We start from the raw sequence: 11581 nt of genomic DNA on the forward strand, positions 1-11581 counted from the left end.
TGACCAGATGTGGGAGCAGCTGAGAGGTCAAGGGGTGGTGAGGTGAGGTCATCGTCTTGGATAGTGGAGTCATACAAGATTGAGCAAGATTTAGGTGAGAAGACCATGAGCCAAGGCTAGAGCATGGCAAGAATGAGGTGGAGCACAGCCCCCTGTGGGAGGAGGCAGGACGCCCAGTGGTTCTAACTTCCAAGGCGGGAGGGGTCTGCCAGGCAGAAGATGGTCCAGAGCAAGATAAGGAGCCAGATTACCAACTTCCTTTTGGTGGGAGGCAAAATAGCACCCCTTGGGAATCCTCACATAAGTGGTGTCCACAGGGAGAGCCAGTTAACAAGAGGAGACCCAGGTTGAGGAAGGGTGAAATGTGGGTCAGTGACCAAGAAGGATGGAGATCTCCCAGATTTGTACAGAAGACAGATGGGTCTGGGTACTGCCTGGCAAAACCAGGAATGACGGATGTAGCAGATTCATTCCTCAAGGTGAGTCTCTGAACTGGGTGGACCCTGGGCTGAACTGGACACTGGCCTGGGAGGAACCACACAACCACTTAATGAGTAAGGAACCCTTGTCCTCATCTGACAAATAAGGAAATGGAGGCGCAGTCATAGAGAGGTTAAGTTATTTACTCAAGGTCAAAGGGCATAACCACTTATTACAAGTGATTGAGTGGAAACCTTAGAGCAGTTTTGAACGCTGTCAGTCCCACTCCTAAGCAGATGCTCTTGTCCACCCTGTCTGAAACAGCTACAGTAGGGCTGCCTCCCTCCAGAAAGCAAAGCAGCTCCTTTCCCCACCCCTACGTTAGGAAGAAGACCAGCACTGTATCCTCCCTCAACTTTGCTGTTTCTGGCCTATGGAAGGACATTTTACCTTAGGGCCCCAAAAGGCCTGCGGCCTGCAGGGCCAGCCCCTGAGCACTGAAGACCACACCAGTGCCCGTGGTTGGGGAAGCATTGAGTAGAAGAGGAATGAGGGTGACTATGGTGGCCCCCAGGATGAGGTAACAGGTTCTGCTCCTCCCCCGGTTTCTGATCTACACCAGCCCCCTAGGAGGGGTCATGTTTGAAACTGAGTTTTTTGCCAGTCCTGGTGAAGAGAGGAGAGAAGAACCAGATTTAAGGTGGGTCAGTAAAACAAAGGATTGTGGGGACTCCTGGACCGGGCTTGCCCCTGTGGGTTCTGAGCTCCTGGAGGCTGTGCACTTAGCAATTCTTGAGTCCCTCCCGAGATGAGCCCTGTGCTTTGTCCACAGCAGCCAGTCAGTATTTGTGAATATTGGGGCCCAGCATGGGAGCTCAGAGCAGAGGAGCCAGGTCCCCTGACTTGGAATCCCAGCCCTACTCTGCCAGCTGTGTGACTTTAAGCATACTGCTCAACCTCTCTGAACCTCACCTATAAAGAAGGAGCAGGGCCAAGGGTTTTGCCCTTGGTCTAATGCTCTGCTGCTCCCATTTTTATATTATTAACCCAATTTTGAACAAGGGACCCCACATTTTTTCTTTGCACTAATTATGTAGCTGGTCCTGAATGGGAGTAATATTATCTACCTCAGAATACTGATGCAAGGATTAAACGAAATAATCGGTCTAAGGTGCTTAGTACATAATGATTGTGCAAGGGAACAACTGCCTATTGTCCTTTGCTTCTAGATTATTCCCCACGCCTCTGTGTGATAAATGGATGAAATGATCGAATGACTGAGAGTCTCAGGAGCATGGACAAGCGAAGGTGCTAGGCTGAGGGGGCTATATGGGAAGTGGGAGCATTTTTGTGCCCCACATTGTGGAGCAGTCGTTTCCAGGGTAGCCAGTGATTCAAGCTGGGGTCCAGACCTGGCCGCCACGCCTGGCAAAAAGTCCACTTGGGGAGAGCTGAGGACAGGGATTCCAGTCTTTATTACGGGGCGTGGTCTCTGCCCCAGAGAAGTCTGCAGCTCCGGGAGCTGCAAAGCGTCCGCGGAAGCTGGGGGCAAAGTCCAGACCGGTCTCTGGACGGAGTCTCAGCCTTCCTTCCTTCCCGGGGCGGGTCCTGGCGTGGAAGCTCCGCCCCGCCCCGCGCCAAGGGGCGGGGCCCAGTGTTATTAGCGCAGGGCGGGGGCGGGGCATCGCGAGCACGCGCCGGCGGCCGGGGGCGGGGCTGTTGCTCAAAGGAAGGGGTTGGTATCCGTCAGAGGGGTCTGGTTGAGCGGTCCGGCGGAGCCAGAGGTGGGCAGCAGAGGCTGCGGCAGGCTCCCGGAGGGCGGCGGCGTGAAGGCGCGGGCTTGGGGGAAGACGCTGACCGAGGCAGGGAGGGTCACGCCGGCCGGCACGCTGCTGAGCGGGAGGGGCAGGGAGGCACTGTAGGTCATGGAGCCAAAGGGCGCCGCGATCGGCCCGCCGGCCGGCAGGCTCAACGCTGGGGATCCTGTGCGCATCTGGTTCAGAGTCCGGCTGCTTTGCTCGCCCCCGCCGAACGGGTTGGTGGGGGATGGAGTGCTGAGACCTGCGGAACGAGGGTGGGTTGGGGGACTTGGAGCGGGCCAAGGGGACATAGTCCTAAGTGGGGGTGGGGCTACAGGGGGCAAGGTAGCAAGATCTCGGGTCTTAGAAATAGGAAAAAAAAAAAAAAAGCTAAGATTTTAAGGCAGGGGTTGGGCTCTGAAGGGAGAAACAGAAAGAGTAGGGGACCCTAGTGTGGAGACCCAGCAGGGACAAGGGAGTGTCCTACCTGTTAGAAAGGGGTTCCGGGTCTTTACAGCCTGGGGCACCTTGACTAATGAGTCAAGGTTGACCAGGGAGGAGGCTGAGGGGCCCAGGAAGGACTCAGGAGTCCGGCGTGCTGGGGTGTCCCTGCTGGACGGGGCTAGTGCTTCCCCGAGTACATCCAGGTCAAAGGCATCTGGCTCCTTTGTGCCATTTTGCTTTACACTGGGGGTGTGGTCTCCAAACAGGTCCAGCTCTGGAATAGAAATGACAGGGCTTGTTGGTAGGGAGAGTGAGTGGTCACTCTGTGAGAGGAAGAAGGCTGAGGCCAGTGCTGGGGGCCCATCTTTCCCCACAGTTGCAGTCATTCCCTGCCTCCTGCTTACCCACAGGACTGCTGGGCTTCCCAGAGGGCAGAGCCTGGGTGCATTCTAGCCCTTCCTTGGACTCTGTGGATACTGGAGGCTTGGCCAATGGGTCAAAGGTGGAAGAACCATCTAACGCTAGCCAAGGAGAAAAAGGAAGATGAGATGGGCTGGCAGAAAGGGCAAGCACTGGGCTGGCCCCTTTCCAGGCAAGTTGCCCTCTTAGCACAGGATCTCTTGCCCTTTGGCACTGGAGAGAGGGGGGCCCAGAAGTCCTCCAGCCCCTCACCCATACCCTTTGACCCTCCACTTACCAGCTGTGTTGAAGGTCTCTACCAGCTTCCCCCAGGGGTTGGCTCCATTGTTGGGGAGTTTGTGGGGGGTGGAGTTCTGTGCCCAGAAGTCTGTGGTCGGTGGTCCAGCAGGCAGCACTGGGGTCCGGCCCCAGGGCTCAGAGGAGGAGAGCACAGGAGGCAAGTCCCAGGGCTGGCTCTGGGACATGATACTTCCTGAAGGAACTGGAGACCAGGGGTCTGCCGAAGGCCCCCATGATGAGCCACTGGGCTCTGTGTTAGGCCTGAGACCTGAAATGGGGATAGCACAGATGTGACCCCAAGCCACTTGGACCCCCAGGCCAGAGCCTTCCCAGTTACCTAGATCAATTTGGGAGGACAAGGGCCCATTTCACACATGGGATGCAGACTCAGGACCACCCAGTGAGCTGAAGCCCATATTCAGCAAGTTCATCCTAGGATTCTGGACCTCCAGGCATGGGCAGCTCAGGCCGCATTCCCAGTCAGGGACAGGCTGGGCCAGGAAACTCAGGGTGACCAGAAGCAACAAGAGAACATTTCTGAGTTTCCCAAAAGTTGAGATCCTTAGAGGTGTCCCCTCCCTCACTCCAACTGCAGGGCACAGAGGAAGCTGAGGCTCAGAGAAGTGAATGACGTGCCTAGTGGCCCTCAGCTGTGGGGAAGGAATGCCAGCAGGTGTCTGGGGGGAAGGGGCTCTCGGGGGCCAGCCTGGGAGCCCTTTGCAGCCCTGCATGCCCACCTGGGATGTCCCATGGGTCAGCAGAGCAGTGTGTGGAGGGCAGGGTTGAAGCTGATGCGAAGATGTCCACCAAGTCGAGGCTGGAGGACTGTTGGGGGGAGAGGCAGCCATGCTCAAGAGAAGGCGGGGCCCAGAGGAAGGGCAGGCCCTGACCTGTCATCCTCACTCCAGCTCATTCTCCTTTACTCGTTCCACAAACATCTATTAATGATCCCTTGGCTCTGCAGAGCGCTTTCCCGTTTATAAAATTTTTCCTCATCCGTTTAGTGTCTGATTTTCCTAACAACCTGCATTGTGATTAGGGAAGGTTGTTGGGGTTCCCATTTTACGGATGTGCTAGCTTGGGCTAAGAGGGCAGTTGCCTAAAGTCACACAGCCAGGGAGAGGGAGAGCTGGGATGGAAGGCAAGCCTGCCTGACCCCTTCCTTGGCTCTCCTGCCCCTCAGCCCATCAGTGGTAAGACACATTTTATGATAAGCCTACTTCCCTAAGCCCATGTCCGAAAGAAATTTGCCACCGTGAACATTGGCTGAAAGAGTACAGAGACATCCCAAGGGTAGCATGAGCAGTTTTGGAGGGTAGCCTTGCTACCAGCAGCTACACACTCTTCCACCTTGGACAGTATGTGTATGAGCCCAAGATGTTTTCAGTACCATATACCAGAGGCTACTCTCAGACTTGATCCACAGTATCACATGCTCCTAGAATGTCAGAGTTGGAACTGTCCAACTGGCACACTTGAATGGAGGAGAAGACTGAGGCAAGACAATGACATGCCCTGAGTTGTAAAGTAAATGGCAGCAAATACAGAATCCAAACCCGGCATCTCACATCAGGATGTTTTGCATCCCACTTTGCCACCATCTGAGTCACCAGCCCATGCAGGATGGGACCTCAGCCTGCTACATCCCCTCTACCCTTATTTTCACTAAATAAACATTAAATGGTGCTTACTATATACCAAGCACTGTTCTATACTCTTTATCAATATTTAACCCTCTACCTGAGACTCCTCTACCTGGCTGGTTTTCAGCTTCTCCTCTTCCTCTCTCGCTTCTCTTTCAGGCTCTCTGTCCCAACGACGATGGGCTCCAGCTCCAGCACCATTGGCCCCAGGTGAGTCATCTCCCTGCCAGGACCTCACCTCCTGCAGAAGGCACCAGAGTAAGGAAAACTTAAGCTGCCCGTTCTAGACTTGAGGGGACCTGAGCTAGAGTCAAGAAGAGTGCAGGCTGGGAGGCGCCCTGAGGTCAGGGGCAGCAGGACCACCGCAGGGAGGTGGAAGAGCCTGGTCAGTACCTGCGTAGCACCTCCACCAGCACCGCCACCAGCACCTCACCAGCACCTCACCAGCACCAGCATGGGTGGCTTAGCCTACTACCTTCTCCTGTTCCTGCCGGCTCAGGTGCAGAGCCAGCTGCAGTTGCAAGTCCTCATCTCTGTGGGAGGTTGGGGGGACCGGCTGCGAGGGAGGAAGAGAGGGGTGAACTGGCCCAGTGCTCCTATATGGGCCAAAAGGCAACATCGCCCTGTGCAGGAAAGCCCACCCTGAGTGGCTGTGGGCAGCCTGCCCCGAGACAGCAGTGTGAGTATAGTCTGCTCCCTGCCTGGAGCTGGATCTGAGATGCAGTTTAAAAAGAAGAGTCATCCTCTTCTGGGACCCTGAGTGCTCCCCAGGCCCTGCTGTGTGAGTCCCGCCAGGTCTGCCTGGATCCACAGAGGCGATGGCAGAGAGGAGGCTGTCAGGTAGGCTGTCCCTGGACCCCCGCAAGAATAGCTGATGGGAGCAGCATATTTCTGTGTCTCCTAGGAAGGTGTCTGCCAGCACACTCACCCCCTCCCCTCCATGAGGTGACAGCAGGCCCATGTGACAAGCAGGCACTGCCAACCCACCACGCACACACTACCCCTTCCAGGCCCAGTCAGAGAGGACCCCACTCCCAGGGTGAGGAGTCAGACCCCAATCCCAGTAACCCAGCCCAAGGGACACAGGCCCTATGCTGTCCTTGGGAGCAGGACTAGGGCTTTGGGGCCCAGAGTAGGGAAGCCCAAGAATCTAAGGTGTGAGGCATCCAGGCACCCATCCCTCCTCCAGTCCCCCTCACCCCATCCTCCAGGAGCCCCAGGAGGGGCCTCACCTTCTCAGCCTCCTCTCGGCTCATGGCCAAGGCTAGCTGTAGCTGCAGCTCCTCTTCTCCCGATGTCTGGGGCCGGGCCTGCTCCAGGTCTGAGGTGTAGCGGGGGGATGAGGAGGAGGCTGCAACGACCAGCCACCCATCGTGGCTTCCGTAACCATGCAGGTCTTCATGGACTCCCCTACCGCCCCCCTTGCCAGGAAGCTAAAGCTCAGAGAGGGAAACTGAGGGGGAGAGCAGCAACTGGCAGACTCGGGCCCCAAGGGGTCAAGCAGTATGCTTGGCACTTTCTGCAGGGCTTCCATTTCACCCCAATAAAAGATTCCAATCCTTCCTCTACAGAGGTGCAGCAGCTCTGAGGGGTACCTGGCCAAGGTCCTGCAGCAAGTTGAACCCAGGTCCCCTGATTCAAGTTCCTGGACTCTTCCAGCTGCGCCCCATCCAGCTCAGGGTCAAGTGTGGTGGGAGGGCAAGGGGTTGCACTCAGTCAAGGTCACAGCTCTCCAAGCCCTCAGCACATTGTTAAAGAAAGCCATTCTGAGTACCCTCAGATCAGGGAAGTGCCCCTCTTCTCGGGGAAGAGAGTGGAGTATGCAGCTGCCCCAGTTCTCAAGAGCAGCGCCCTTGAGCTGGGGGTTCAAGAGGAATGCGACTCTGCAGCACCGTGTCCTGCCTGTCTGAGCACAGGGTTGAGGGTACTCCTGGGCTTGGTCCCATTTAGTCCTCAAATTGGACAATGGAGACAGATTAGTTTATCCCTACTTTAAAGATGAGGAAACTGAGGTTCAGAGAGCTGGCTGGCAGAGATCTCACGGCTTGGAAGGGGCAGAATAAGGACTGAGCCTATGCTTCTGCCTCCACCCCGCTACCAGGCAGGAGTTAACAATAACAAACCTACAATAAATAACACTGTTGTTCGTGTTGACTTGTTGGGCACCTACTGTGTGCGGGCGTGTTACCCTCTTTATCTCACGGAATCTTCAGACCCTCCTCCAAGTGGGGGATTCTTATCTACAGCTGGGGCCGCAGAGCTAGAGTCAGAACTCGGGCTGCCTCCCTGTCCCCAGCCATGCCCTGGACTCACAGTTGTAGGAGGATGGGGACCCACGGGCACGGCTGAAGCCCAGCTGCCCGCTGCCGATGCCCGTGCCCTCCAGTGCCATGCGCTCCTTGGTCTTGAGGGCATGGGTGCGCTCCTGCCGAAGGCGCTCTTCGTCCTTGAGCAGGGCCATCACCTGCTTGACCTTCTCGCGCACGTTCACGCCCTGGTCTTTGCCGTCGCGGTCGACGTACTGGAAGTCTTTGAGTGTCTGGATGGTGTAGAGGTTCTCCCGGCACTGGTGGGCCACCCGCTCAGAGCCTGTCTTGAGCAGGTAATCCAGCAGCGTCAGCGCCTTGTACACATGCCGCCAGTTCTTGCCACTGTCATTGAGCCGCCGCCACAGCATGCCCATGACCTCGGCAAAGGCCACCGTGTTGAAGGTCAGGTCGGCAATCTCGGACATGAGCGAGCTAGGTGGACCCCAGGGGTCATTGCTGGTGGCCTCACGCACCTTGATCTCCGCCTCTGAATAGTTGTGCACGATGTTTTTCACCTGGCGCCGCAGTGCTGACGTCGTCATGGCCGAGGACTCGGAGACGGCCGGCCCCTGCCCCAGCCGGAGGTGGAGGGCCGAGGGCCACTGTCGCGAGGTCACGGTCTCCAAGGGTGCGCCGCTGTGCTCTCAGCAGGGCAGCTGTGTCCTTGGCTTCCACGTGGGTCTGAGGAAGAGAGGGTCTGGAGCTCAGAGCTAATGGCCCACCTCACTGGCCCCACTCAGCCAGCAAGGTGGGCCTGGCCCACCAGGCCTGGCCTGGGTGTCCCTGCTGCCAGGAACAGCCTTTGGCAGGCACTTATTTTTCTTATTTTACTTATTATTCAGGAGGTACTTTTATCTTTGTGTGCTTATTAATCTTCACAATCACACCTACAGAGATATTATTTTCATTCAAAGATGGGGAACAAGTCGGAGAAGAATTAAATGACTTGTCCAAGATCACAGAGCTGGGGAATGCAGAGCCAGGATTAACCCAGGCAGATATGTTCCACAGCCTTTGGCCTTAGGGACACAAAAGGAAGCCCCAAGGAACGCCTGCTTGCTTTGCTTGTACCTTGCTAGCTCTCCTGTTTCTGCTGGGATTGGGCTTAAGACTGATCCTTCCAGCTTCTCCATCCTCACTTTCCTCTGTTTTTATATCATTTATTTTTGTAGCTTGATTCATTCAACACCAATTTCCTGGGGACTTCTCTAAGCCAGGCACTATGGCAAGCATAGAGTACAAGTCTTGGCCCACCCATGTCCTGTTGAGAGGGTACAGGCAATCACAGTCCAACATGGGAGGGCAGAGGAACACAGGAACACTCAAGCTAGGAAAATCAAGAGAGCTTTCCCAGAGAAGGTGATGATTGAGCTGAGATCTGAGATTCAAAGGGAAGAGTGAGGAGGAATGAGGCAGCAAGGGAAGGAAGGAGCATCTGGGGGAGGCTGCCTCCAAAGAGGACCCACTGTACACACTGAGGCCAGAGAGGGGTATGGCATGCCCACAGTCACCCGTAGGTGGCTTAGCTGGCACTAACACGTACAGATCAGGAGACAAATGCAGTACTTATTGTCAGCATCACCAGTTTTGTAATTAATTCACCTGATTGCTTTATTGTCTCAGTCCTACCTTCTCAGCCAAAATGAAATGACCTGAGGGCAAGGTCAGTCTGGGTTTCCCAAACCCCCAAGGCCCTGGGCCCATGACAGACCTCTGATCTCCCAGCTGAGGAACGGTTAGGGCCAGCCCACTGGCCTCCCCACAACCTCAGGACCAGGCCCGAGACAGAGGAAGTCTTTTCTAGGACCCCACCAGAAACCAAAACCCAAATCCCCTCACCTTGCCACCACTGTCCCTCTGGAATGAACACACAACACACAATCACAATGGCTGGACCTGGCCTCCACCCAAACCCTCCAGCACCACCCATGGAGACTGTACTTCTCAACTCTTCCCTGGGACTCAGCAGGAGTTGGAAGGAGCTCCCCACCCCCACCCCACAACAAACAACTCTCCCTCCAGCCAGCCCTGCCAGCCTAAAACAAACCTCCCCTCCCCAACCAACTTCAACTCTCCAGCCAGCCCTGCCAACCTGGGCACCGTTCAAAGTCTTCGGAGTTTTCATCAGGACCAGTTATGTTTGGGAGAGCCTGGGCCCAAAGCACAGGGCCCTGTGTGAGCACAAGCAGGACAGAAAGCACTGGCTGAGGATGGGCTTACCTTCAGTCTGCTGTCTTTCTATCCCAGCGACAGGCCGCCTTTGAGGATGCCCTGGCCAGCACTCGTTTAATGCCTGCCCTCCCCCTCACTAGTGACTCAAACCTGTCTTTACCTCCCCAACCTGTGGGCTGGCAGGTGGCAAGAGTCAAGATGAGAAATAATTGTGCCCTAGAGCCTGCCTGAGTACAAGCCTCTCCCAGGGCTGGCCACTGAAACCAGGAGAACCAGTCGGGCATCCTGACTGCACCAGGAGCCCTGGCCCGCCTGCTTGGCCGGGGGTAGTGGGAGGGGACCCTCTGTGTGGGCCCTGTGGCTCTGCTTGAACTTTCCTCCTAGGAGGTGGGAATGGACGCGCCTTCTCTGCACATTTCTGCCAGAGCGAGCGGGGCTAAGGGAGGAATCAGAAATACCAAGAGGCTCCACCCCCACTGAAGTTTGAGGGGAAGCTGTAGGGAGGAAGAGAAGGCAGGGTGAGGCCTAGGGAGCAAGAAAGGGAGGGGGAAGGAGAGGAAGGACCTCACGGAGGGGGTGGCTGGGAGGGCTGCCAGCAGTGTTACAAGCAAAGGGTTTTATCGAACACAGTATGCCCAGAAATAAAAGGGAGTGAAACAGAAACCCAGCAGCTGATAAGGTGGTGGCAGTAGCAGCGGCAGCAGCCAGGCAGCCTAGTATGGAATTACCGCAGTGACCTTGAGCCAGACCCTGTCAGGTGGAAGGAAGGACACTGAGAAGCCCAGGCGGAGCAGCCAATTCAGAGATGGGGGGAGGCAGGAGGTCACAGGAGAAGGGCCAGCAGGGGGCAGGGCAGGCCACGGGGGCTAGAGCATCCGCTCTCTCCCGTGTCTGGGGTACCAAGAACTTTACAGGCAGACAGGAGCCTGCTCTTCTCAGGGCCCACAGCAGTGGGGGATCTGTCAGGACTAAGGAAGCAGATGGCATTCCCAGAGAGTGGATCCAGAGAGATGGAAAGAACCCAGATATGTTGAGTCATGTGCATGAGTTTGTCAAAGCCTGTGTGTGTCCCCATGGGCCAGCACCCCCTCCCGTCCTCTGCTGAGGCCCCTTCCCACCTGGTGCCACTTGAGTAGGGCAGGGAGTGGCAGTGCCCTAACCCTTGCTGCAGTGAGTGGAGTGAGTGCTAGCTCTAAGCTTAAGTCAGCCCAAAGGTAGATGTGTCCTGGGGGCACTGGAGTTGGGGGTGGGGGGATGTCCTGAGGCTAGAGCTGCAACAGAGGCTGAGAAGAAGCCGTGGAAGGAGTCTGTGGGGAATGCCACCCAAGATGTTGGTCCCGGGATGGGGAGCCAGCCCTGGGAGGCCCCCTTCCTGAGGAGGGGTGGGAGTAGGGGGCGATGCCTCCAGATTCCTCTGTTGTCACCCTGCCCTCCTCATCCTTCTCCCTCAGACCTGGAAGGGAGATTAAGCCCCCAGCTTTCCATACCAGGCACCACCAGAGCTTACCTCCAATGCAGCCTCCTTTGGCCCCAGCCCCTGGGCCACAGGCAGCCTCTGCAGTGACCCTCCAAGCCTGCGCAGCAGAGGGACGGCACAGCCTCGGGAGTATCCCCAGAGCCATCCACCACGGACCCTCGTCCCGAAGACCCACCGTCTCCCAGGAGGTGCAGACCCCTCAGAAGGGTGGCTCAGGGTCCACAGAAGGGGCTAATGCGCTGCCTCCCGCCTACTTGTTTCCTGGACGCCTAACCGGCAGGCAGCACTCAGGAGGAAAGTTGCTCAGCTGGCCAGGCAGGTCTGCCTCAGCAGTAACAGGACACAGGAGGAAGCGCAGGGCGTGTTAACCCCTTCCTGCTGACCAGGCAGGCAGCACCTTCAGAGGTGGGAAGGCTGCCTGCCAGGGACAGATCTCGCGCCAGTGCTGGGGACTCACCCCCACTCTGCAGTGAGTTAACCCTTCTTCTGCCTCCTCAGGGGAAACTAGGGGTGGGGAGGGGAGGCTGCAACACCCACTCCCCCCCACCCTTCCTCCTCTGGGCCAGGACCACCATTCCCTGGGGCTGGCCCTTTGGTGGGCTACTGCCGTGTTTGGTT

At 56.8% G+C, this 11581-nt stretch overlaps 1 protein-coding gene and 1 long non-coding RNA gene across 4 annotated transcripts; one reads left to right on the forward strand and one right to left on the reverse strand.

The window, feature by feature from the left end:
- On the reverse strand, positions 606-11347 carry EPN3 (epsin 3). 3 transcript variants are annotated; one of them, XM_018064876.1, is made up of 10 exons: positions 10994-11347; positions 7319-7995; positions 6238-6356; positions 5481-5561; positions 5103-5246; positions 4100-4187; positions 3361-3630; positions 3068-3184; positions 2707-2937; positions 606-2481 (listed from the first exon to the last, which is right to left on the reverse strand). In XM_018064876.1, exons 2-10 carry the CDS (start codon positions 7854-7856, stop codon positions 2144-2146), a joined length of 1926 nt encoding a protein of 641 aa, XP_017920365.1. In that variant the 5' UTR covers positions 7857-7995; positions 10994-11347; the 3' UTR covers positions 606-2143. The 3 variants fall into 3 exon arrangements, with proteins under 3 accessions (XP_017920365.1, XP_017920367.1, XP_017920366.1); XM_018064878.1 differs by having other exon boundaries at positions 5118-5246; positions 10994-11346; XM_018064877.1 differs by lacking the exon at positions 10994-11347 and adding an exon at positions 9535-9960.
- On the forward strand, positions 5159-7159 carry LOC108638278. Its single transcript, XR_001919726.1, has 2 exons — positions 5159-5215; positions 6577-7159. It is a non-coding gene; the product is annotated as an uncharacterized LOC108638278 (long non-coding RNA).

The sequence above is a fragment of the Capra hircus genome, chromosome 19 (genome assembly GCF_001704415.2).
Source record: "Capra hircus breed San Clemente chromosome 19, ASM170441v1, whole genome shotgun sequence".
In the NCBI taxonomy this organism is placed as follows: Eukaryota; Metazoa; Chordata; class Mammalia; order Artiodactyla; family Bovidae; genus Capra; species Capra hircus.